This window comes from Thalassophryne amazonica, chromosome 1, assembly GCF_902500255.1.
Source record: "Thalassophryne amazonica chromosome 1, fThaAma1.1, whole genome shotgun sequence".
Lineage (NCBI taxonomy): Eukaryota > Metazoa > Chordata > Actinopteri > Batrachoidiformes > Batrachoididae > Thalassophryne > Thalassophryne amazonica.
The window spans coordinates 36,961,357-36,988,366 of record NC_047103.1 but is presented as its reverse complement, the minus strand read 5'-3'; the positions used below and the strand labels follow the sequence as shown (position 1 = coordinate 36,988,366).

Below are 27,010 nucleotides of genomic sequence, written 5' to 3'. Positions count from 1 at the left end.
ACATATATACACCCACACATATACATGGGTTGAAAAGAACAGGAGATACAAACATACACGCATCCTTCGGGTTAAGTGCGCGGGTAAGGATGCGTGGAACCTGACAACTTGAGTAAAACACAAATGTGTACTATGTGTGATTGCAATCATTCAGTATTCCAGGTGTAGTATCACCTAACTGTAACTATTAAAGGTGAAGCATTGCATGTTGGGATTTTTCTTAGTATTGACCTTGCTTTGGATATTATTTATTTTTGCAGCTCAGCTCCCTAATAAAATGACATCAGTAAAAGTAAATATATACCATATTTTAAAAAAAAACTTTCTTTCACTGTCTGTCAGGTTCCAGGGTAAAGCGATTGGTATTTCCTGTTGGTCTCATGGCACTTAGTGCTTCTGTGTTTTACCCTCAGCAGGCTGTCTCCTTATTAAAGGTGAGTGTTGTTTTACTGACGTTTTGCATGTAGCAGATACACTCACAGACTGTTGTAGAGAGGTGTACCTGGTAGAGCGTGACTGAGTGCCTCTCCTCCTTACTGGTAAATATGGGGGCAGTTGTCTGTCAGTTTCACAATGAAATGTGTTTGTGGTTTATTTATCCTTTTCTCAGGCAAGGTGAGAGCTGTATTTTTGTTTTGACTTCATAAACGCATTGGGTTTTTTCTGCAGGATGCAACAACCCTGTTTACCTATTTATTACAACTTCAGCCCTGGTCCCACCAAATAATGAAGCCAATAATGAGCCACACAACATGTTTTTGTTTTTTTTGCTACGAGAGGATTTATTCAACTATCGTGGGAGAATGGTGGCTCTGAGAGGCTCTTAGAGGCAGAATCTTCAGTTAACGAGGCTCATCTTTTGAGCGTGGCACCAATTTCAAGAAGTTCAAAATTTAGCAACAACAGCATGGGTAGTTTGTGTACAAGTTACTACGACGACTAACGAGGATTATAGAGGCGTGTGTGTGGGACAAGGCTGTTTAAAGCCCATTATCCGAGGACCTGGCAGCTATGAGGGACAGGACAGGCTATTTTTGGAGCAGCTCAGCCCTCTTGCACACACAATTCCACCTGCTTTGTGCACTGGACGGATTAATCATTTTCTTTCAAACTCTGGATGTTGAAAACACCTCTAATCTCTTCTGGAATCACAGAAGACTGTTTCTTTCATCTGGACGCTTTTTTCCCTCTTTCCTGCTCCATGAAAAATGTATTTTGGAACAGCTTAAAGGTAACTATTTTTTAAATGTTTTTATAGCTTGGTAAAACAGTTGCATGTTCATTCCTAGCTGTAAAAGTATGTCTATGATAGATGTAATATCTTGTTAATGGATCAGTGTGTGCGCACTGCCACAATGACTCACGCTCAAAACAAACATTTAGGCAGAACGCCAGATCACAAAAAATAATAATGGACGAACACAAAGTTAAAAGTTGGATCACATTGTAAAAATTGTGTGTTTAAAGCCGCAGAAGAAATAACACCAATGAAGCCGCAAGAAGGAGCGCAGAGCTGCCCAGGAACACAGAAAGACCGTGTGCAAAAGAGCGATTTTGCAGACATAACACAATGTTAAAAGTTGGATCACGGTGACTGTAACCCGTGGAAGAAATAAAGAAAAAATGTTTTTGTTTTGGAAATGATCCACACTTTAAAGGGACCAAGTGTGGGAGGGCTGGAGGTTTGGACCAAACCCATGCCTAAACGTGCACCAATGTCGTGTTATCACGGTGCTACGTGGATCATATGCGGCGACACGAGCCACTTGAGGCTGGACGGGACTCAAATGACAGGTCGGTCGTGGCTTACTAGAGGCACATGCGAGGTACAGAGAGGCACATAGAGACGCCTTAATAGTGCATACGTGACGGCTTAAAACGTCGATCATTCTTCAAATAATCACTGACACACCCATGCGTGGCTCATTATTCGTGGCCTATTATTCGGTGGGACCGAGGCTTTAGTTTTTTTTTCCTTGACTGTATTCAGAAATTAATCTTGTCCCCTGTATGTTTAGCTAACAAATTTTACATAAACACTTGAGTACTAAAAAGTAAAGTTATTTGTGTATTTTGTGTTTACATTTTGCACGCTGCCACTTTATGCACAGGAACCAGCTGTTTAAACAGAGATTTCATTCAGGACCGAAGTAAAACTTTGAATGAAAAAGTAACTGTTGCACACTTTCCTGTGTTCATGGGGGAGCATGCAGGAGGGGGGTCTCAGGTGGACCTCTTCTGTGAAGGTTTTGAATTTCTGTGTATCTGTGGATGGGTTCTGGTGCTTTAACTGAGCTAAAATAAAAATGTCATATTTTTCTTATAACTTTCAGTAATATTGTGGTGATGGTGTTGTTGTTATGACCAAGAATCTAGCACTGAAATCTTTACTATCTTACTTTTTACATCTTATTTAAATGCCTCTCCTTCCCAATCAAAATTTTGTTGTTTGACTGTTGGGAACTTGCATTCATGTTATTATTTTATTTATTTATTTCTGGACGTGCATGAATGAAATGGTTTAAACATATTTTTAGACAATTTGAAGGTGAAACATTTAACTGTGACCTAAGATTTGCTTTCCAGTTTTCAAAAGAACTTTAAAAAACAATGAGAAGAAGGAACATGCATATTTAATATTAATATAACATTAATTTCTCCTATCATGCTCTAATTTAACTGCAACTCTGCATCGAGATTTATGCAGCTATTACTTTAAAAATAATTCCCTGTGACAAATCTGTATTTCACAACATTATGTAAATTTTCCAATTAACCCACATTTCATATAAATGCTTTACAGTGAGGGAGGTATTCTGCTCAGGAATCAACTCTAATCTGTTGCACCACTAAAAGTTACTGTCACACTGCATAAAGTAGCCTGGTAATTGCAACCACTGACAGTAGCTATTGAAATTCCTGTATAAGCAGAAAACATGCAGGAGAATTAGCGTACAGATAGAAAATGCAAGACCTGGGGCCTCATATGTCATATCTAGGAACATGTGTTGTTGCCACACGTCATCACATCCAACACACGACAGAACTGCCTTGAGTACTAGATGGCACCCACCGAGCTACACAGGTGATATGTGAGCACCTCCTGGCCCTTTCCAGTCTCTTGTGTCTTATACGGTGTGTACACACAAAACCCCCTTTTACACTTCAGTCCATGCATGTTTTTTAATACAGCAGGCCAACCTTGCTATGGTGACACTGAAAAGGAAAAAAATTAAGGGAGAGAGTTTAACATAAAGTGGTCAGTGTTGCACCATTTGCATTTCTTATTGTATGATTTTATTTTATTTTCTTCCTCTGCTATTTTGTTGAATGATAAATTATCGCTAACTACAACCCCTGGCAAAAATTATGGAATCACCGACCTCGGAGGATGTTCATTCAGTTGTCTAATTTTGTAGAAAAAAAGCAGATCACAGACATGACACAAAACTAAAATCATTTTAAATGGCAACTTTCTGGCTTTAAGAAACACTATAAGAAATCAGGAAAAATAATTGTGGCAGTCAGTAACGGTTACTTTTTTAGACCAAGCAGAGGGAAAAAAATATGGACTCCCTCAATTCTGAGGAATAAATTATGGAATCACCCTGTAAATTTTCATCCCCAAAACTAACACCTGCATCAAATCAGATCTGCTCATTAGTCTGCATCTAAAAAGGAGTGATCACACCTTGGAGAGCTGTTGCACCAAGTGGACTGACATGAATCATGGCTCCAACACGAGAGATGTCAATTGAAACAAAGGAGAGGATTATCAAACTCTTAAAAGAGGGTAAATCATCACGCAATGTTGCAAAAGATGTTGGTTGTTCACAGTCAGTTGTGTCTAAACTCTGGACCAAATACAAACAACATGGGAAGGTTGTTAAAGGCAAACATACTGGTAGACCAAGGAAGACATCAAAGCGTCAAGACAGAAAACTTAAGCAATATGTCTCAAAAATCGAAAATGCACAACAAAAGAAATGAGGAACCAATGGGAGGAAACTGGAGTCAACGTCTGTGACCGAACTGTAAGAAACCGCCTAAAGGAAATGGGATTTACATACAGAAAAGCTAAATGAAAGCCATCATTAACACCTAAACAGAAAAAAAACAAGGTTACAATGGGCTAAGGAAAAGCAGTCGTGGACTGTGGATGACTGGATGAAAGTCATATTCAGTGATGAATCTCGAATCTGCATTGGGCAAGGTGATGATGCTGGAACTTTTGTTTGGTGCCGTTCCAATGAGATTTATAAAGATGACTGCCTGAAGAGAACATGTAAATTTCCACAGTCATTGATGTTATGGGGCTGCATGTCAGGTAAAGGCACTGGGGAGATGGCTGTCATTACATCATCAATAAATGCACAAGTTTACATTGATATTTTGGACACTTTTCTTATCCCATCAATTGACAGGATGTTTGGGGATGATGAAATCATTTTTCAAGATGATAATGCATCTTGCCATAGAGCAAAAACTGTGAGAACATTCCTTGCAAAAAGACACATAGGGTCAATGTCATGGCCTGCAAATAGTCCGGATCTTAATCCAATTGAAAATCTTTGGTGGAAGTTGAAGAAAATGGTCCATGACAAGGCTCCAACCTGCAAAGCTGATCTGGCAACAGCAATCAGAGAAAGTTGGAGCCAGATTGATGAAGAGTACTGTTTGTCACTCATTAAGTCCTCAGAGACTGCAAGCTGTTATAAAACCCAGAGGTGGTGCATCAAAATACTAGTGATGTGTTGGAGCATTCTTTTGTTTTTCATGATTCCATAATTTATTCCTCAGAATTGAGTGATTCCATATTTTTTTCCCTCTGCTTGGTCTAAAAAAGTAACCGTTACTGACTGCCACAATCTTTTTTTTCTTGATTTCTTATAGTGTTTCTTAAAGCCACAAAGTTGCCATTTGAAATGACTTTAGTTTTGTGTCATGTCTGTGATCTGCTTTTTTTCTACAAAATTAAACAACTGAATGAACATCCTCCGAGGCCGGTGATTCCATAATTTTTGCCAGGGGTTGTATGTGTTAACAACTATTAAAAGTATAGGGGAGGTGATGGTCCAATGGTTAAGCATTGGGCTTCAGACCAGAGGGTCCTTGGTTCAAACCCCAGCCTGACCGGAAAATCACTAAGGGCTCTTGGGCAATGTCTTTAATTTCAGAGTTGCTCCCAGAGTGTATGGGTGCCTTACATGGCAGCACCCTGTCATGGGGGTGAATGTGAGGCATAATTGTAAAGCCCTTTGGGAGTCTGATGCAGATGGAAAAGTGCTATAAAAATGCAGTCCACTAACCATTTAAAAGCCCTTTTTTTGGAACCAAAATGAACATGGATTCTTGGTAGTTTCATCACACAGCTCTGTTGTTGATTTGTTGACTGCACGGATATTGGTCTCTTGCTTTACTGGTACTGTTTGTTGTGGTCCCACCAGACAAGTCGAGACTCTGCATATACATGGACTCAGCGCGGCCGTGTTACCATGGAAACTCTTTGGAAAGAGCCACCGTTTGGCAAAAAGAAGGTTAGCACTCACCTGAATGGTTACTCTAAGTGACTGGTGACTGAGGTCATTATAATCTCAACAAATATTTGTTTTGCAAGTTTGTTTGGGTCATCTACATTAAATGTTTTATTGTACATAAAATAGAAAGTGGCATATGCCAAAATAATATATCTTTTTTTATTATTCATATTATCCCCCTTCAAGGAGATGCAGCGTAAAGCAAAAAAGAGAAGTGGCAAAGGCTAAGGAAAAGGCATATAGCGAGCTGTACAAGAAGTTGAATAGTAAGGAACAAGAAAAGGACTTGTACCAATTGGCCAGACAAAGGAACAGAGCTGGAAAGGATGTGCAGCAGGTTAGGGTGGTAAAAGATGCAGATGGTAATGTGCTGACAAGTGAAGAGTGTGTGTTGAGAAGGTGGAGGGAATATTTTGAGGAGCTGATGAGTGAAAAAAATGAGAGCAGGAAAAGGCTAGATGATGTGGAGAGAGTAAATCAGGAAGTGCAAGAGATTAGTATGGATGACATTCCAGTGGAGACATTGAAATGTTTAGGAGAAATGACAGTGGAGTTTCTAATCAGATTGTTTAATAAGTTCTTGGAAAGTGAGAGGATGCCTGTTACTACAGAGGCATTAAGCTGATTAGCCACAGCATGAAGTTTGGGAAAGAGTAGTAGAAACTAGGCTTAGAAAACAGGTATGTCTGTGAGTAGCAATATGGTTTCATGCCGAGAAAGAGCAATACAATGCAATGTTTGCTCTGAGAGTACTGATGGAGAAGGCCAGAGGGAGTTACATTGTGTGTTGTGGATTTAGATAAAGCTTATGAGAGGGTGCCAAGAGAAGAGTTGTGGTATTATATGAGGACATCTGGAGTGGCAGAGATGTATGTAAGGGTAGTGCAGGACATGTACAAGGATGGTGTGACAGCAGTGAGATGCGCAGTAGGAATGACAGACTCATTCAAGGTGGAGGTGGGATTACACCAAGGATCAGCTCTGAGTCCTTTCTTGTTTGCAGTGGTGATGGACAGGTTGTCTGATGAGATCAGACAGGAGTCTCCATGTACTATGATGTTTGCAGATGACATTGTGATCTGTAGTGAGAGTACAGAGCAGGTTGAGTCTATCCTGGAGAAGTGGAATGAAAGTCAGTAGAAGCAACACTAGAGTACATGTGTGTGAATGAGAGGGTGCCCAGTGGAATAGCGCAGTTACAAGAAGTAGAGGTGGTGAAAGTAGATGAGTTTAAATACTTTGGGTCAATTATCCAAAGTAGTAGAGAGGTGAAGAAGAGAGTGCAGGCAGGGTGGAGAAAGGTGGCAGGAGTGATTTTTGACCGAAGAATATCTGCAGGAGTGAAGGGGAAAGTTTACAAGACAGTAGTGAGACCAGCTATGTTGGACGGCTTAGAGACGGTGGCACTAACAAAAAGACAGGAGGCAGAGCTGAAGATGTTATGATTGTCTTTGGGAGTGACAAGGATGAACAGGATTAGGATTGAACATACCACAGGGAAAGCTCAGGTGGGACGGTTTGGTGCAGGTGTTTGGTGTAACAATTGATTTGCTATGGCGACTCCTAATGGGAGCAGCTAAAAAAAGAAGAGGAAGCTATTGTTCCCCTTCATTACACGCAATCAAACTTCTCTTCAACTTTAAGCTCTTTCAGGAAAACATAAAATTGTGAACATGTAAAAATTTAACAATGGAAAAGTCTGATCTGTAATCTCTTGTCCTAATTGTCACAGTACAGGCTCCCAAAATAGTTTGTGGAGTCGGATACACAACAGCAGGTTTCATTTTTGTGCTTTAACTCAAAAATATCGTAGCAGATAATTTGATATCAAAGAATACTCAAGAAGTTACACCTACACAATGCCGTAAATGAAATGAAAAGATGATATAATTGAGTGCATATTTTGATCACCCCTGTTGGGTATTTTCTCCTCCAAACATTCTTAAAACCTTTGATAAGACAAACAGAGTCAAGAAACACCAGTGAGACAGAAAGTCAAATTAATCACGCGCGGAGTGCGGCCAGGCTGTACACCAAGGCTACACTAAAGTCTGGCCTGTGCTCCCGCTCTTTTTATTAGAGATGCCCTCATTACATCATAAAACTTGTCCTAAGGGGGGGGGGGGGGGGGGACAACGCGAGACAAGTTTCTTCCCGTAACATAAACACATACGTCAATAAGCGCAGCTGTAAGGAAAAACAGTTTCTTTCTTTTACTCTTATCGTCGGAGGTCAGCACATCTCGTTCGTCTGTTGCAGTTATCAGCTGTTGTGCATCTGCCTGGAGTGTCCTGGTCTTCACACTAAGCATCACATCACAACAGTCAAAACAACCTTCAGTTCTTTTACTCCCAGTTCAGCCTGACCCCGTCATGCTTCACTCCCAGTCGTTAGCGGCTACGAAAACAAGTTGTATAATAATAATAATAAGTACATCCAGCTCCTCATTCCCAGTTCAGATTGACCCCAGCATGCTAAAACAAGGTTGAATAACACGTACATTCTCGGGGTCAGGTGCAAACAGCACAACACCGTTCTCATCAGAAAGAAGACAAAAGGTACAAATGTTTAACAGTGATAACATATATATAAAATCTTTAACATTCCCCTCCTGTTTATCACCTGTTAAACATACAGTAGTAGTTATCACCTAGCTTAGCACTTCTTTTTGAGATTTTCACTAAGAGGTTCATCATGGTATGTTCTATAGGCTTACACCCCAGAGGTGATGTCATCATTGTCACCATCATCGGTGTCTGGGTCATCATACTTCCATTGGTCTGGGTACAGGTCATGGGAGTCATCGTCCTTCTCGGTGTCGTCTTGCCCCAGGAGTGGATATGATGCTGGTCCCCCTCCTGGTCCTGGACTTATTGCTGTGGTTATCATTCTATTTGCAAGGCCTCGGAGACATGGAATACAACAACATCCACACAATGTTAGAATTGCAGCAAATACTGCTATAGACACTAATAGTGAAGAAATCAAAGACCTCCATCTTCCCATCCCTTCCAGCCACCAATCCCAGCCTTCGGTGTTTACTCCACTGTGCTCTTTCATCTTCCTGTTCAACGTTCTCAGCCCGTCAATGGCTTGAGTGAGACTGCCGTCTGCAGCCGTGTTGTTGGGAATGAATGTGCAGCATTGTTCTCCGAACATGGCACAAACACCTCCTTTCTCCGCCAACAACATATCCAGAGCAATACGATTCTGGAAGGCCATAAGGGACGTGGCTTCTAACTGTGAATGGACAGCCTTAAATCCTTCCTCAGTCCAATTTCCTAATTTCTGTACATTGTAGTGGATGTAGTTTATTCTGTCCACGTTTTTATTAATTGAACACCACCAACAGATGGAAGATTCGAATCCAGCTGCTATTTGATCAACCAGTTTATACTCGTCAGGCACTCCTCTGGGGACTCCTATTGCGTCAATATATGTTGGATTTCCTACTCCTTTCCACTCTCTTTTTAATCTATGTCTGGCTATGCCTTTCTGCCAATCTTCAGGAATAAGAGAGGCTGCATATGTCGTAACGTCTTCAGGGGTCATGGGTATGGCTTTAACTGGTAACAATAATGATATTAATGCACAATAACCTGACACATTTCGTGGCAGTCTGTCAAAGATTCTGTTATCACCACACCACCACCATACATCACTCCTACCGACAGGTTTGAATGTGGGAGTACTATGGACCACATTCTTACACCAGGCAGTGTGGCTTAAGCTACCCAAAGTCTTACTTGTCCCTGTCAAGTGTACACATGTATGGTTAGCATGCCCAACTTTGCTTGAAAATAAAGGTTTGATCTTAGTCAATTTGGTCAATGGATAGATCTTGTCCCACTTAGAACATTTGTTGTTTGCTGCAATGTATGTCTGTGTCATAACCGTCAGCAGACAGTCTTTGGGTAATGCTGCCGGTATTACCTGTAATATAGGTCTGGGTCCCATACATACAACACAGTCCTTCTTTGCTGCTAGTCCTGCTTGTTCTGCCATTAAAAGCCAATTGTTATTTTGTCCACTAATTCCTGTAGTTACTAGGAACCAGTCATCTGCCTTCATGTCTTTTGTGCCTTGTACGGACATCCCCTTTGCTTGTATGGGCACCCCCTTTGCTTGTATGGGCACCTCCTTTGCTTGTATGGACACTCCCTTTGACGTACTTAATTCGGTCAATATTGGTTGCTGTACTCTATCTGTTTCACAGAGGAAAAAATGGAAATACGGATCTTTTCCTTGTTTGTATACCCAAAGGAGGAACAACCAACAGTCTCCCTCTATATCAGGTGGGAATATGGTTCCTTTTTCTGTGGTATTCACCACTATAGACAGCTTATCATCTGTTTGATACATTTTGAGAATTTGACTCTGGTACTTAGCCCACTCGGTTTGTGCCCATCTTGGTGTCCATCTACTCCATTCATCGGCTACCAACGTTTCCCATCTCTTATCTTGTTGATCATTGGTCATATACCATGAGAAACTATTTCCGTAATTAGTCCCTCTGTCACCATCCCCACCATCCCATATTCCATGGGTAAGAGCACTATATGGTACAGAGATGACCACAGAAGCTTTTCTAGGAATGCAGGCTTGTATACCAAATCGGTACGCATTGTTCCTATCACAGCTATGTACTGTGGCATTTATTATCGGACTGGGGTCTTCGTTACTTCTTTTTGGTCTCTGCAATCTGCGGAGGTGATCCTTATTATCATGTCCCGTGCTTATGGCTTTTAATAATAAGCCCAATCCGAAAAAGAAAAGTAGCATAACAAGGACTGTCCATGGGGTCCAGAAACCCTCGTTCTTTTGTTTTTTTTCTTTCGCCATTTCTGCACACTACAGCACACCTATGTTCAGAACAGTGGCTTCTTAATGTCTTCTGCTAGCTTTCGTGTCTAACCTGGATCTTAACACCAATCAATCAATCAATCAACTTTTTTCTTGTATAGCGCCAAATCACAACAAACAGTTGCCCCAAGGCGCTCCACATTGCAAGGCAAGGCCATACAATAATTATGAAACACAGTCTACGTCTAAAGCAACATAACCAAGGGATGGTCCAGGGTCACCCGATCCAGCCCTAACTATAAGCCTTAGCGAAAAGGAAAGTTTTAAGCCTAATCTTAAAAGTAGAGAGGGTATCTGTCTCCCTGATCTGAATTGGGAGCTGGTTCCACAGGAGAGGAGCCTGAAAGCTGAAGGCTCTGCCTCCCATTCTACTCTTACAAACCCTAGGAACTACAAGTAAGCCCGCAGTCTGAGAGCGAAGCGCTGTAATGGGGTAATATGGTACTATGAGGTCCCTAAGATAAGATGGGACCTGATTATTCAAAACCTTATAAGTAAGAAGAAGAATTTTAAATTCTATTCTAGCATTAACAGGAAGCCAATGAAGGGAGGCCAACACGGGTGAGATATGCTCTCTCCTGCTAGTCCCCGTCAGTACTCTAGCTGCAGCATTCTGAACCAACTGAAGGCTTTTTAGGGAACTTTTAGGACAACCTGATAATAATGAATTACAATAGTCCAGCCTAGAGGAAACAAATGCATGAATTAGTTTTTCAGCATCACTCTGAGACAAGACCTTTCTGATTTTAGAGATATTGCGTAAATGCAAAAAGGCAGTCCTACATATTTGTTTAATATGCGCTTTGAATGACATATCCTGATCAAAAATAACTCCAAGATTTCTCACAGTATTACTAGAGATCAGGGAAATGCCATCCAGAGTAACGATCTGGTTAGACACCATGCTTCTAAGATTTGTGGGGCCAAGTACAATAACTTCAGTTTTATCTGAGTTTAAAAGCAGGAAATTAGAGGTCATCCATGTCTTTATGTCTGTAAGACAATCCTGCAGTTTAGCTAATTGGTGCGTATCCTCTGGCTTCATGGATAGATAAAGCTGGGTATCATCTGCGTAACAATGAAAATTTAAGCAATACCGTCTAATAATACTGCCCAAGGGAAGCATGTATAAAGTGAATAAAATTGGTCCTAGCACAGAACCTTGTGGAACTCCATAATTAACTTTAGTCTGTGAAGAAGATTCCCCATTTACATGAACAAACTGTAATCTATTAGACAAATATGATTCAAACCACCGCAGCGCAATGCCTTTAATACCTATGACATGCTCTAATCTCTGTAATAAAATTTTATGGTCAACAGTATCAAAAGCAGCACTGAGGTCCAACAGAACAAGCACAGAGATAAGTCCACTGTCCGAAGCCATAAGAAGATCATTTGTAACCTTCACTAATGCTGTTTCTGTACTATGATGAATTCTAAAACCTGACTGAAACTCTTCAAATAGACCATTCCTCTGCAGGTGATCAGTTAGCTGTTTTACAACTACCCTCTCAAGAATCTTTGAGAGAAAAGGAAGGTTGGAGATTGGCCTATAATTAGCTAAGATAGCTGGGTCAAGTGATGGCTTTTTAAGTAATGGTTTAATTACTGCCACCTTAAAGGCCTGTGGTACATAACCAACTAACAAAGATAGATTGATCATATTTAAGATTGAAGCATTAAATAATGGTAGGACTTCCTTCAGCAGCCTGGCAGGAATGGGGTCTAATAAGCATGTTGATGGTTTGGATGAAGTAACTAATGAAAATAACTCAGACAGAACAATCGGAGAGAAAGAGTCTAACCAAATACCGGCATCACTGAAAGCAGCCAAAGATAACGATACATCTTTGGGATGGTTATGAGTAATTTTTTCTCTAATAGTCAAAATTTTGTTAGCAAAGAAAGTCATGAAGTCATTACTAGTTAAAGTTAATGGAATACTCAGCTCAATAGAGCTCTGACTCTTTGTCAGCCTGGCTACAGTGCTGAAAAGAAACCTGGGGTTGTTCTTATTTTCTTCAATTAGTGATGAGTAGAAAGATGTCCTAGCTTTACGGAGGGCTTTTTTATAGAGCAACAGACTCTTTTTCCAGGCTAAGTGAAGATCTTCTAAATTAGTGAGACGCCATTTCCTCTCCAACTTACGGGTTATCTGCTTTAAGCTACGAGTCTGTGAGTTATACCACGGAGTCAGACACTTCTGATTTAAAGCTCTCTTTTTCAGAGGAGCTACAGCATCCAAAGTTGTCTTCAATGAGGATGTAAAACTATTGACAAGATACTCTAACTCCCTTACAGAGTTTAGGTAGCTACTCTGCTCTGTGTTGGTATATGACATTAGAGCACATAAAGAAGGAATCATATCCTTAAACCTAGTTACAGCGCTTTCTGAAAGTGTAATGAAACTTATTCCCCACTGCAGGGTAGTCCATCAGGGTAAATGTAAATGTTATTAAAAAATGATCAGACAAAAGGGAGTTTTCAGGGAATACTGTTAAGTCTTCTATTTCCAAGCTCACACACTATTACTAGTCTTGTCCTACTGTTCTTACTGTTTATCTGTGTCTGCAGAAATGACTTTCTTACAGTGAGTCAAATGAATCCATGTACTTCTTTCCCCAATTTTCAAGGCTGTGGGTGTTGTGAGTAGTACTTGATGGGGCCCTTCCCATTTAGGTGAATGCCAGTGTTTTCTCTTGATGCTTCTTATCAACACCCAGTCTCCAGGTACCACTTTAGGGTCCTCCTGTGGAGAAATGGGATCATCAGTGTTTGGAACTCTCCCTCGTTGTCCTTCTAACATTTTTCTCATGTAATCCGCCAAATTGGCTTCCTCAGGTACATCCCAAATTTGCCCATAATATGGCAATCGATATTTTCTGCCAAACAATGTTTCATACGGTGTCAACCCCATGGTACTAGTTATGTTTATATACATTTTTACCAAATCTACACAATGTGTCCATGGTCTGCCTGTTTCCTCCATTGTCTTTCTAAGTCTGTTTTTTACTGTTCCATTCATCCTTTCCACTAATCCGGCGCTTTGTGGATGATAAGCACAATGATTTTTGAGATTGACCTGTAGCGCTTCTCCTACGTATTGCACTATTGTATTAACAAAATGCGCTCCATTATCTGAATAGACTGTTTCTGGTATTCCAAATCGTGGAATGATGTCTTTGCACAATGCCTTAGCCACTGTAAGTGCATCTGCATGTTTTGTAGGGAACAATTCTACCCATTTTGAGAAGGCATCAATTATGACTAAACAAAATTCCTTCCCTTCATGTTTACTCAGCTGTATATAATCCATATGAATCACTTGAAAGGGATATTGTGGTGTTGGAAATTTGCCTCTTTGGGGTCTCAAATTGCCTTGTGAGTTGTGTTTTGCACATATCATGCATGCTCTACAATGCTGTTTTGCATATGCATCGAACCCATAAAGACAAAAAATAGATTGCAATTGCGATATCATACCCCCTGATGAGACATGCGTCACGCCATGGCTCATAATAGCTGCCCATTTAAACATATTTTTTGGCAATATGGGTTTCTTTTGTGGTCATACGTACAAATCATTTGCATACGTAGCCCCTTTAGCTATCCACATTTGTTTTTCTCTGTCAGTTGCCTGCTGTTGCATGTCAGCAAGCAGTGTATGACCTAAATGCAAATCTGGAGTAGTTTCCTGTACAACAAAAATAGAAGAAGCTGCTGCTGCCTCTTTTGCTGCTCTGTCAGCAAAATCATTTCCTTTTGAAATACTGTCAGAGCCTTTGGTGTGAGCCGCACATTTGCATATAGCAATTTGTTTAGGCAATTTCACAGCCTTCAGTAGTGCAGTTAGGAGTGTGGCATGAGTCACTGGCTTTCCAGATGATGTCACCATTCCACGCTCTTCCCACAGTTTTGCAAACACATGCACTGTGCTGAAAGCGTACTGGCTGTCTGTATAAATTGTTACAGCCGTACCTTTAAACAGATAGCAAGCTGTAGTTAAAGCAACTAATTCAGCTGCTTGTGCTGAAAATGACGATGGCAATGAAGCAGAATCCAATACTTCTGAATTTGTGACAACAGCATATCCAGATTGTGTTTGTCCGTAAGCGTTTTTAGTGGAAGAACCATCCACATACACAATTGTACTGTTTGGGATGGGTGTGTCCTGGAGGTCTGGGCGTGCTTTCGTACAGACCGTAGCTACATCAAGACAATTGTGCGGCTCACCATCCTCAGGTAAAGGTATCAATGTGGATGGATTCAATGTTGTACAGCGCTCTACCGTAAGATGTGGTTGTGATAATAGCAAGGACATACACGAAAGATGTCTTGCTGGGGACAAAAGGCTCATGTTTGTCTGCAACAGAAGTGCAGAAACTGCATGTGGAACTTTCAGTGTCAACTGATGGAATAGAACAACATTACTGCTACTTTGAACAGCCATAGAGGCTGCAACAACAGCCTGTACGCATGGTGGTAAAGCACTTGCTTACTGCATCCAATTTAGATGAGTAGTAGGCAACTGGCCTCAATTTTGAGCCATACACTTGAACCAAAACACTAGTCATGAACTTATTCTTACAATCAACTGTTTGAATGAATGGTTTACTATAATCTGGTAGTGCCAAAACTGTGGATGACACTAATGTTTGTTTTACTTTTACAAAAGCTTCCTCAGCATCTTTGTTCCATTCCAACACGGTTGACATTGAAATATCATCCTTGTACATCAAATCAGAAAGTGGACTAGTCAATTCTGCATAGCAGGGAATCCATGCCTGCAGTAATTAGTCAGTCCAAGAAATGACATCATCTGCTTTTTGGTTTGTGGTTTTGGAGCGTGCAAAATTGCTTCCTTCCTGTCAGACAGGATCGTGCGCCCTGTGGCTGATAATTCATGTCCTAAATATTTTACTTTATCCCTACACAACTGAACTTTGTTTTTACTCACTTTGTGGCCATTATCAAATAAGAAACATAATAATGCTACTGTGTCAGTTATGCAGTTTTCTCGTGTGTCAGAGGCAATCAAAATGTCATCAACATACACCAATAGTTGGCTATCTGCCGGTGGAACGAAATTGGCTAAACATGCTGACATGACTTGAGAATAAATAGTTGGACTCTCTGCGTAACCCTGCAGTAATCTGGTGAATGTATATCGTTGTCCTTTAAAGGTAAAAGCAAACCAGAATTGACTATCTGGGTGTACTGGCACAGAGAAAAATGCATTACTTATGTCAATTACTGAGAAACTATTAGAATTTGGTCTCAGCGAATTTAACAAGGTGTGTGGATCTGGGACACATGGTGCTCTTTTAATCACAGCAGCATTTACTGCCTGCAGATCTTGAATCATTCTCCACCCCACTGAGGGCGGAGCCTTTTTTACGGGAAATATGGGTGTGTTACATGGTGAATCTGGACATGGCACTATTACTCCTGCTGTTAATAAATTCTCTACTACTGGCCTGATTCCTTCAATTGCATCAGGTTTCAATGGATACTGTCTTACACATGGTCTGTATTCTGTTTTTGGTCTTATAACTACAGGTTGTGCATTTTTTATCAGTCCTACGTCTGAAGGACCTGTTGTCCACAATCCTGATGGTACAGAAGAGAGAAGATCATCCTCTTCAGGACTCAACTGAAACACTCAGGATTGTGAAGTGGACACATCAATGTGTGTTCCAGCTGTCAGCACCAATGAGACATTAACTGGCACTTTATACAATTTAGTTGATGGACTGAACTCCGTTCGTGGTCCAACTCTGCTCCAATCAGTGGCTGACAAAGCTGTTATGACTCAGTCCCAATTCTTGCCAATCCGTCAAATATGGCTTACAAAGTGACACATGTAATGGCATACCTGTAAATCTCAATTTTAAAATGTCTTCAGTGGCACCTGTCACTGTTATGACAGCTGTTGAGTTGCCATCATGAATCAAATCGGTCATTGTCAGCTTCACAGGTGAAACGTTTTTCAATTTGTTTTCATAGTCACCATCCGGACCTGGAGGATCTTTATGCCACATTGTGACATGCAGGTCAGGTGGTGACATCTTTTGTTCAGGATTTTTTAGTAGGGCTGTCGCTTGCAAGACGACATCTTTACCCCATCCTGCAGCATCTTCTTCTGAAATGTCAAATGTATAGTAATAGTGGAATGTGGGGTCATCACTTTCTTCTCTTACCATGTTAACGCCTCCTGTGCGTTCAACAACTAATTTCCCTTGTTCCACAATTATGGACAAGCCCAATGCAGTCAATCCGTCTCGTCCTAAAAGGTTAACTGGACATTGTGGCATGTTCAACACTGACATAGTACATCTCAGGCCAAATGGATCTGTCAACGTTATGGGTTTAGTGATAGGGACGTCTGATGTTTGTCCATTTGCAGAGCGAACCCTAAAGATTTCGTTGGTTAATTGATGGACAGGTATGTTGTCATTACATGTGGTTCTACATGCTCCTGTATCACAAAGGAATGTCACTGGTCGTCCATTTACCAACAAAGTCACTTCTGGTTTTGGTACCGGATTTCCCAGTAAGGCACACAGATCCATATCACAATCAGACTGCCTATCTGATGTGGAATTATGGATTCTAGTCATTGTGGATACTGTGGCTGCGGAGGATTATTCCGTTGTGGAATTCCTCCTGCTGCTCCCTCAGTAGGTGGATTCGGACAATTTCTATACATATGTCCCTCTCTCCCACAGTTCCAACAAATCAGGGGACCACGTGGTGGCCCTCCCTGTCTGTGCTGCTGTTGTGGTTGCCATGGTCCTTGACGTTGTGGCTGTCCACCTTGTCTGTTTTGCCATGGCTTTTGGGGGCGTTTGCACTGCTTCTGCTGTCTTAAGTTACCCTGTTGGTAATATATTTCATCATCTCCGTGTGCTACATACACTCCTTTGTTGCTGTTTCCTGTCTTTTTCTGCTTTAAGACTCCTTCTGCATGACAGCAGTGTGTATGTGTTTCTTCCAATGTGCCTGTAGGCAATCCAATCCAATGTTTCTGTATCCAAGCTTTTATATCCTTATTGGAATGTTGGATCAGAGCGTTTTTCAATTGTTGTTCATACACTGGTGTTCCTGGCAATATGCCACTATGGACCCTAAATACACTCTCAAATCTGCATCTAAACTCTGTCCATGGTTCTCCTTCTTTCTGTGTTGTCCTGGTAATTTCAGTGTAATTTATTTTTGGTCCTAACACACCTTTTGCTCGTGTAATCATAGCTTCCACTCTTGTTTTCAAGACTAGATCATCATGTGGCAACGGTACGCCATCCTGGTCTGCAGGATTCCAGTCTCCGCGTATCTGACTCCATTTAGGGCCACATGCTTTCATCCACACCTGTTGGACTTCAGGTCCACTAAGGTGGTAAGAATTTCTAATGTTTTCTATATCCTGCATAAATCCCTCAATATCGACATGTGGCGATGGTATCATGTCGACTGCTGCTTTGATATCATCAGCATTCCATGTTCGATATACGAGCATGGTTGATCGCTGTCCTGCTGTTCCTGCACGAGGATTTGGTACTTCTATCATAGGATAGGCACCTCCCTGGTCACTGTGTTCCACCATGGGAGGGGCTGTGGGCACTTTCGCTTGACTGCGTGTTTGTGGTTTTTCTGGTTTTTCTGTTTTTTCACTTTTTACCTTAGGTTTTACTGCCAAATCATACTGTGGTGGCGGTACATCGTCATCCTCTGGTAGAGGAGATAAAGGTGTTGTTGTCACCGACGATCCAGCCGGCGGTGGTTGTTGAGGCTGTTCTGGTTCTCTGTGCTGAATTATCACATCTTCTTCTGCCTTACCTACAGCTTTCTTTTTCCTTGCTTTCTCTAATCGTCGCTTCTCTGCTCCCTTCTGTCTGTTCTCTGCTTCCTCCTCCCAAAATGCCACTAAATCTGCCCCTACTTTCTGCATCTTTTTCTCATCACCTTTATGTTTCTGTTCTAACTCCTTCTTTAGCTTCTGTATGCTGATCAGGTTCAGTCGTCCGTCAAAGTCATGTTTATTTATCCAGGTCTCCAATTTCTTTGTTGCTTTTGGATTTTTTGCTTCCATAAATTTCCAGTCATCAGTTGATAAATTTTCCCTATTTTTAGACGTCTTACCCCCCATTTTTATTATCTCTTGTTATAATTTGGACTTCAGACGGGGGCACACCTAGGGTGTTCTAAATCTGAAGTTTTCACACTTTCTTTGGACGTGACAATTAATTTGCCGTCGTGTGGTTGATTCCTTTCACCTCCCCGTAGGAAGCGGAATCACTTGCCTTCGCATCCACACACACGGTTGTCACTAACGTTGTCCAAAGTATTACACTTTCACACAGTTATTTACACTTACACAAAACACTATTTACACATAGAAACACTTTTAATAATCGTACGCGTATTCTTATGCCAGGGGAGCTCGCCCTCCCGTGAAATTTAACTAATGTCCTGCATTAGGGGACTCCGCCGTCCCTGCCGAATTTAACTGCTTTTTTACAGTGCACGTATTTCTACCCGGGATTTCCTTTACGTATTAAAACAGAGGAGTCCGTACCCTCCTTCCGGAATTTAACTACGGGCGTCCCTCGCAACCGTAGAGGAGTCCGCCCTCCTCGCGGATTTTAACTGCTTTGCATTAACAGACGATTCCACGCCATCGCTTACGGAGTTTAACTGTTTTATGTGATCACTTTTATCCCCTACCGGTACGCGTATATAAACAGAGGAGTCCGCACCCTCCTTACAGAGTTTAACTGTGTTTCATTAACAGACGATTCTGTATCATCGCTTGCGGAATTTAACTGTTTATGTGATCTGATCACCACTCACTCAGTACTGTTTACAAAGAAATTTTACTCACTGACTCGACTTCCTGTCTGTCTTCTTCGGGAAAATCTCGTCAACCAGACGATGCCAACGGTGGTCGACAATTGCAGACACGATCAATCGATCGGACCTTGGCCAAGGATTTACGTCTGGACTTGGCGACCCCCGCCGGACACCTCCGGTGTTGTTGAGATCCCGGACGTAGCCCCCAGTCAATGTTGGGTATTTTCTCCTCCAAACATTCTTAAAACCTTTGATAAGACAAACAGAGTCAAGAAACACCAGTGAGACAGAAAGTCAAATTAATCACGCGTGGAGTGCGGCCAGGCTGTACACCAAGGCTACACTAAAGTCTGGCCTGTGCTCCCGCTCTTTTTATTAGAGATGCCCTCATTACATCATAAAACTTGTCCTAAGGGGGGGGGGGGGGACAACGCGAGACAAGTTTCTTCCCGTAACATAAACACATACGTCAATAAGCGCAGCTGTAAGGAAAAACAGTTTCTTTCTTTTACTCTTATCGTCGGAGGTCAGCACATCTCGTTCGTCTGTTGCAGTTATCAGCTGTTGTGCATCTGCCTGGAGTGTCCTGGTCTTCACACTAAGCATCACATCACAACAGTCAAAACAACCTTCAGTTCTTTTACTCCCAGTTCAGCCTGACCCCGTCATGCTTCACTCCCAGTCGTTAGCGGCTACGAAAACAAGTTGTATAATAATAATAATAAGTACATCCAGCTCCTCATTCCCAGTTCAGATTGACCCCAGCATGCTAAAACAAGGTTGAATAACACGTACATTCTCGGGGTCAGGTGCAAACAGCACAACACCGTTCTCATCAGAAAGAAGACAAAAGGTACAAATGTTTAACAGTGATAACATATATATAAAATCTTTAACAACCCCCTTTTAAAATGACAGCTTCAGATGTCACATTATTATTATTGAAATGGAGATGATCTGTGTTTGGTCCAAGTGTTCAGCCAGTGTAAAGCTGGGCTTACACTGTGTGAGTTTTGGCCCTTTTTCAGCCGATTTTTCACATGTGCGAAAACTTTTTGGATCGCGCAGAGTTTCATCTTAATCGCGCGTCCTGCATCCTGTAGTATACATGGAGTAACGAGCTGCGTTTAACCCCTCACGACCACCTCCTGATCGGCAGTCGTATGGTCGGATGAAAATCAAACCTGTTTGATATTCTGGTCGGCTGTCGTGAGGGTTCCGCACTGTTGAAGCAGCGCTACAAAAATCTCTTGCACTGTGCATGTGCAAACACCGGAGAGAGCATAAACAGTGATCATCTCTTTGGGAGAGCAGCTTCTGTTTCTTTTTTCCTCATTATTCTTCAACTCATTTAAAGTCTTGTATTTATTTATTTTTTTAAACTTTGATGTCTCCCATCGAGAGTTTTTGTAAAAATAAGAAATGTAAATAAAGTTTTGAAAAAAGAAAAAAAGCTTCTGTTTACATTTTGCTTCTGGAAACACAAGTCCGACGTGTGGTTTTTGAACATACAATGTGAGTAGTCAGATCGCATCAGAGCATCGGGCCGTACAGTGTGAGAAATTAATCGTGCACTCTAAACTTTTACACCCTGCTGTTTTGTCGCACAGTTTGAGCTGGAGCCAAGTACAACAATTGAAAATATCGTACAGTGTCTGCCCAGCTTAACAGAGGTGGGACAAAGTACCTCTCAAAGTACTCTCAGTATCAGTCCTATCAGTCTCAAGTCAGCTTGGCTGTCATGCTTTGTGAGATGACTTGATACTTAAGGCAGTGATTTTCAACTTTTTTTGAGCCGCGGCACCCTTTTTATATTTACAAAATCCTACGGCACACCACCAACCAAAATAATATTATAATTCTATTACCTCTGGTTTTGCGCAAAACCCAATTATCGCAATAGAAAATCGATACAAAAAACACAGCATTTCGAAAATCCTCAAGCATTTTGCGCTCTGATCTCAAGTAGGGCTGTCACGATTAGAAATTTCTGGAGACGATTAATTGTCAGACAAATAATTGCGATTGACGAATATATTGTCTATTTTTTTTCTTTTTTTCCCCTTCTTTATATTCTACTATTGTAGTATAATTACACAACTCTGGAAGAACGTTTGGCTTCTGTGAGTGGAGAAACTGGGAATGGTGCAACATTTTTATTTTTATCTTCATTTTACATACAGTCCCAACTTTTTCTGATTTGTGGTTGTTTCTGTTGCATTTCTGAAATTGTTTCTCCTCATGAGTCACATTTTGTGCTTAAAGACCGCATTAAGCTCAAGACTGAACAAATAAATACCTTTGGAAAATAACAGCTGTTAAAGTTCAGAGTTCTCACCTGCTTTTTGTGATCTCTGCGTCTGAACATTGTTTTTTTTTTTTTTGTGGCTCAGTTCATTCATTTATTCTCATTTTTTAAATATGTTTTTAAAGATATTTGACCGTTGATTTCATCTCATGATCTCATAAATTCAGCATACGACGCGCACGTGGTGTGAACAGGACGGTAATGGCAGAATCACACCTTTAGAGAAAGTTCAGAGAGAAGTAAAGGCAGCTTCACGTTGAACGTGTCGCGCCTGCATTCAGGAATCCCCCTCACCCACCCCCTCCCTCGCAGTTTGCAGCCTGTTAACTCCGCGTGCGCGCACACAGGCACAGACACACACACCGACAGCTCCGCATTTTAGACGGCTTTTGAAGAAGACAGCACTGTTTTATTCGGCCGTCAGCCTCCTTGTTATTGTCCCGCCTTAAGACGAGAGCGAGGCTGCAGCACGTTTGACATCAGATTCTGAGTCGTTTTATGCTTTATGGATAAAATAAATAATTCACGGTAATCGTGAATATGAAAAATAATCGCGAATATGAAAAATACCCACGGCACCCCTGACGATCGATCATGGCACCCTAGGGTGCCGCGGCACCCCGGTTGTGAATCACTGACTTAAGGTATTAAGAGTGATTTGACAGTGGCTTTTTCCTCTCACCTCTGTAATAAATAAATATTAATATATACACCTGTATCTGGATGAGCCAGTATCATGGGCGACTGTAATGTGAAAAATCATTTGATGTACTGCAGAGGAGTAAGTTGTGTGAGAATGAGCTTTAGAAACCGTAACAATTAGTGTCCCAGATTTCCATTATCTCCATAATTGTCATATAATGATTTATGTATTTATTTGGTGGGATGAAAGGGGGGGTTACACACGTCACATTTCAAATTCCTGATTTACACATATACAACAACCGTACGGTGTACAAGGTGTAAGAACATGATCATCAGAGAGCTCAGTGAACCTTTACTGCAGCTTTTACTGTGTGCACTGCAAAGTGTTTCTTTCTGCAAGTTAAAATGCATTTTGTCCTTTTTTTCCTCTTGAACTTGAGTTAATTTTTCCCCCCACTTCTTAATGTTTTGGTTAGACTGAGAAGAAAGAGCAAACAGAGAGGACGAATACGACCAGCTGAGAATGGAGGAGCACCATCCAGACAGAAGGTGAATTTTGACCTTCCATCAAACAGACGCTCACTCTGGTAGGCAAATTCTTTCGCAAATGTCATGATCCCTCCCTGAGGCACAGATCAACGCTTCCTGTGGAAACCTGTTTGCAGCAGTCACCAATTTTGTTTAATGTAGATCATTGTGTCTGTGAGTTGCCCTGTGAGGATACACATTGTATACAGTGAGGAAAATAAGTATTTGAACACCCTGCGATTTTGCAAGTTCTCCCACTTAGAAATCATGGAGGGGTCTGAAGTTTTCATCTTAGGTGCCTGTCCACTGTGAGAGACATAATCTAAAAAAGAAAAAAATCTGGAAATCACAATGTATGATTTTTTTTTTTTAATAATTTATTTGTATGTTACTGCTGCAAATAAGTATTTGAACACCTGTGAAAATCAGTGTTAATATTTGGTACCGTAGCCTTTGTTTGCAGTTACAGAGGTCAAACATTTCCTGTAGTTTTTCACCAGGTTTTCACACACTGCAGCAGGGATTTTGGTTCACTCCTCCATACAGATCTTCTCTAGGTCTTTCAGGTTTGGAGTTTCAGGTCCCTCCAAAGATTTTCTATTGAGTTCAGGTCTGGAGACTGGCCAGGCCACTCCAGGACCTTGAAATGCTTCTTACGGAGCCCCTCCTTAGTTGCCCTGTCTGTGTGTTTGGGGTCATTGTCATGCTGGAAGACCCAGCCATGACCCATCTTCAGTGCTCTTACTGAGGGAAGGAGGTTGTTTGCCAAAATCTTGCAATACATGACCCCATCCATCCTCCCTTCTATACGGTGCAGTTGTCCTGTCTCCTTTGCAGAAGAGCACCCCCAGAGTATGATGTTTCCACCCCCATGCTTCACGGCTGGGATGGTTTTCTTGGGGTTGTTCTCATCCTCTAAACATGGTAAGTGGAGTTGATTCCAAAAAGCTCTATTCTGGTCTCATCTGACCACATGACCATCTCCCATGCCTCCTCTGGATCATCCAGATGGTCACTGGTGAACCTCAAATGGGCCTGGACATGTGCTGGCTTGAGCAGGGGGACCTTGCTGCCCTGCAGGATTTTAAACCATGACAGCATCATGTGTTACTAATGTAATCTTTGTGACTGTGGTCCCAGCTCTCTTCAGGTCATTGACCAGGCCCTCCTGTGTAGTTCTGAGCTTTCTCAGAATCATCCTTACCCCACAAAATGAGATCTTGCATGGAATCCCAGACCGAGGGAGATTGACAGTCATCTTGTGTTTCTTCCACTTTCTATTAAATAATCATAACAGTTGTTGTCTTCTACCAAGCTGCTTGCCTGTTGTCCTGTAGTCATCCCAACCATGTGCAGGTCTACAGTTTTGTCCCTGGTGTCCTTAGACAGCTCTTTGGTCTTGGCTATGGTGGACAGGTTGGAGTGTGAATGAATGAGTGTGTGAACAGGTGTCTTTTATACAGGTAACAAGTTCAAACAGGTGCAATTAATACAGGTAAAGAGTACAGAATAAGAGGGCTTCTTAAAGAAAAATTAACAGATCTGTGAGAGCCAGAATTCTTGCTGGTTGGTAGGTGTTCAAATACTTATTTGTAGCAGTAACATACAAATAAATTATTAAAAAAATCATGCATTGTGATTTCCGGATTTTTTTTTAGGTTATGTCTCTCACAGTGGGCATGCACCTAAGATGATAATTTCAGACCCCTCCATGATTTCTAAGTGGGAGAACTTGCAAAATTGCAGGGTGTTCAAATACTTATTTTCCTCACTGTATCTGTGTGCTTCCACGCAACATCATTCCTACAACACATACACCAGAGCCAGCAATCCGGTTTACTGAGAGGATGCTTTTGTAGTTGGTCATTTCCTGGGGCTGAGGCTGCTTTCACAAAAACCTCAGTATGTTTGTTGAGGTGCAAAAGCAACTGGTCTCCTGTCCACCTGAAAACAGTGGTTTGGGGTTTGTTTACTTTGATATTTGAAGTTCTTCAACAGTGTTGCTGGATTACACCAGTGCCAAAACAATTGCAGTGTTGACTCCGTGCACCAGACTTTTTTATATGAATACATGTTAATGTTTTTTGGATCACTTAACAGACTAAAGTGCTTTAATGGCACTGTTTCTTCATCAGTCCATGTTCCATGTTTTGGCAGTGAGGCAAACTAAAGTGGCCTCATCATTCTATAAACCTGCTCTGGCACTCCTCAACTGTAATCATGTGTTTTGTGTACAACAACAATACAGCTCCATGTATTGCCTCATGCACAGCCGTAGCTCTGAGTTGAAGAGAAATATCTAACACCAGCCACCATACTCTCACGAGCGCCACTAGCTTAGCTTATGGCAAGTTAAAGTGGACGTTCTCGTTATGGCCGAACAACTGTCCAGTTTCTGGGGATTCTGTGTTAGTACGCGCCCATGGTCAATGTGCTTGATGAATTCCTGAGCAAAAAGTAGTTCCCAGATAATTGTGATATATTTCTCTGAGATAATGAGTGTATCTCATCTAAATCAATTCTAAAATTTACCAGTAATAAAATTAGAAAGATAACTGAAGTTTTAAGAGTGGCCATAATAAATATTTAAGAAACTTAAAGTTAATGAGCAACTTCACCTGTTATTGCTTAAGCACATTGTAAACATTGACGTGATGGAGTTTGATGTGTTTTGAGTGTGTTATTGTCCGTTTTTAGGTAATCAGCACAATATCTCAAACAATGAAGAGTTTACAATAAGCTGTTGGAATTAAGGAATTCATATTCAGATCTTCTGTTGTTGAATATGGTGGAATCAGTTAGTTCAGCATAGCGTATGATGAAATGTAAGTTAATAGTCTTTGCAGCGTTATCTGTTCAGCTGTGATGCAGCTCTGACAACACGGGTTGCAGTTTGTTATTTAAAGAACAACCATGCATGCTTCATGTTGCAGACATTAAATGTTTGTGGAAGTGGCCTGCTAACTCCAGGGAACTTTCATTCACTGTGTGACTTTAATTTGCAGGCACTGGGCAGCACTCCCCTTGAACAGCTTTCAACATTTTACGACTGCGTGCAGAAACAACAAGGAACATTTGGTGTCAACTGATGCATTCAGTTGTGCTGTCATGTTTTTTTTATTGTTCTTTCAGAATGTGCACATTTGATTTCTCTAGAAGAATTTAGCTCACAGTGCCATCATTATAAAACAAGGTTCCGACAATAAAGGAACAAACTTTTTTTTCCATTGCGTTGCAACTCAGTTTTCTCATGAATGAATTTAATGTTAATATTTGATTTCTGGCTAATAATGCAGTGTATGTTTTTTCTTCATACAGTCGAGTTAATCTTACTATCTGAGTCAACACTTTTCTTCACCGGTCTTGAAATCAGAACAGTCACAAGTTACATAATCATAATTTAAGAATAAAGGATCATGAACTGCAGGTGTAGGTGTGGTTTTCATGTTTTGTCATGTGAGTCAGGCCATGAATGCTTCCCTTGTCTTGGTGCATGTAGTTGAAATGGATCACGTAGTGTCAGATTTATTTTTACACACAGCAAAATAAAATAAAAATTGTGTGAATATATTTGAGGACCTCATGCTAGTACTTTCTTTGTCCGGCTGATTTCTTCCTGTTGGTTTCTGTATGTCATACTAAGTTGTTTTAGACAGTCAAACAAAATTTAACAACAGTAATATCACCATTGTGATAACATAATGGCCCCACTAAACTTAAAATTTGAACACTTCACACTGAGAAGCTTGAACCAAGGAGTAATTGAGAAGTAGTCTTTTTATTGCATTTTTTACTGTTGCACCATAGTGCATGCAGGTGTATTTTCTTTGGCCTGTGTGGCCGTCCGTCTCTGTGTGAACAAAATAACTCAAATTTAGACCAAACTTGGTGGAATAACTGAGCGTCCGCTAAGGACAAAGTGGTATTATGTTACTAATAATCACTTTAAACAGGGTAATGTCACAATTTTAGCACAATGCATATATAAAATCAGGGATAATTTAAATTACTATTCTATATTTTACTATTCTATACTATTCTAAATTACTATTCTATACTATATATAGGAATTGGCTAAAGATACACTAGTTGCTATTAAAAATATCCCTTTTTGACTGGTAGCATCACCTTTGGCCTTGGGTGACTGGGCGGCATGGTGGCTTAGTGGTTAGCACTGATGCCTCACAGCAAGAAAGTCATGGGATCGCTTGGGGGCAATAAAGTGTATCGTATCCCAGCCTTTCTGTGTGGAGTTTGAATGATCTCCCTGTGTCTG

The 27,010-nt window shown here is 41.1% G+C and overlaps 1 protein-coding gene across 2 annotated transcripts in view; it reads left to right on the top strand.

The window, feature by feature from the left end:
* apoob (apolipoprotein O, b) overlaps positions 1-26,325 on the top strand; it is a 40,569-nt gene extending 14,244 nt beyond the window's left edge. Inside the window, exons 7-10 of one of the 2 annotated variants that reach the window (XR_004560074.1) lie at positions 343-434; positions 5,448-5,537; positions 22,683-22,793; positions 25,740-26,325. Coding sequence is in view for 1 of the 2 variants with exons in the window: in XM_034168124.1 (XP_034024015.1) it covers positions 343-434; positions 5,448-5,537; positions 22,683-22,727 (227 nt within the window). In the remaining variant the exon portion in view is untranslated. The remainder of the gene's footprint in view (positions 1-342; positions 435-5,447; positions 5,538-22,682; positions 22,794-25,739) is intronic. The other variant, XM_034168124.1, reaches the window with a different exon arrangement.
* The last annotated feature ends 685 nt before the right edge of the window (positions 26,326-27,010 follow it).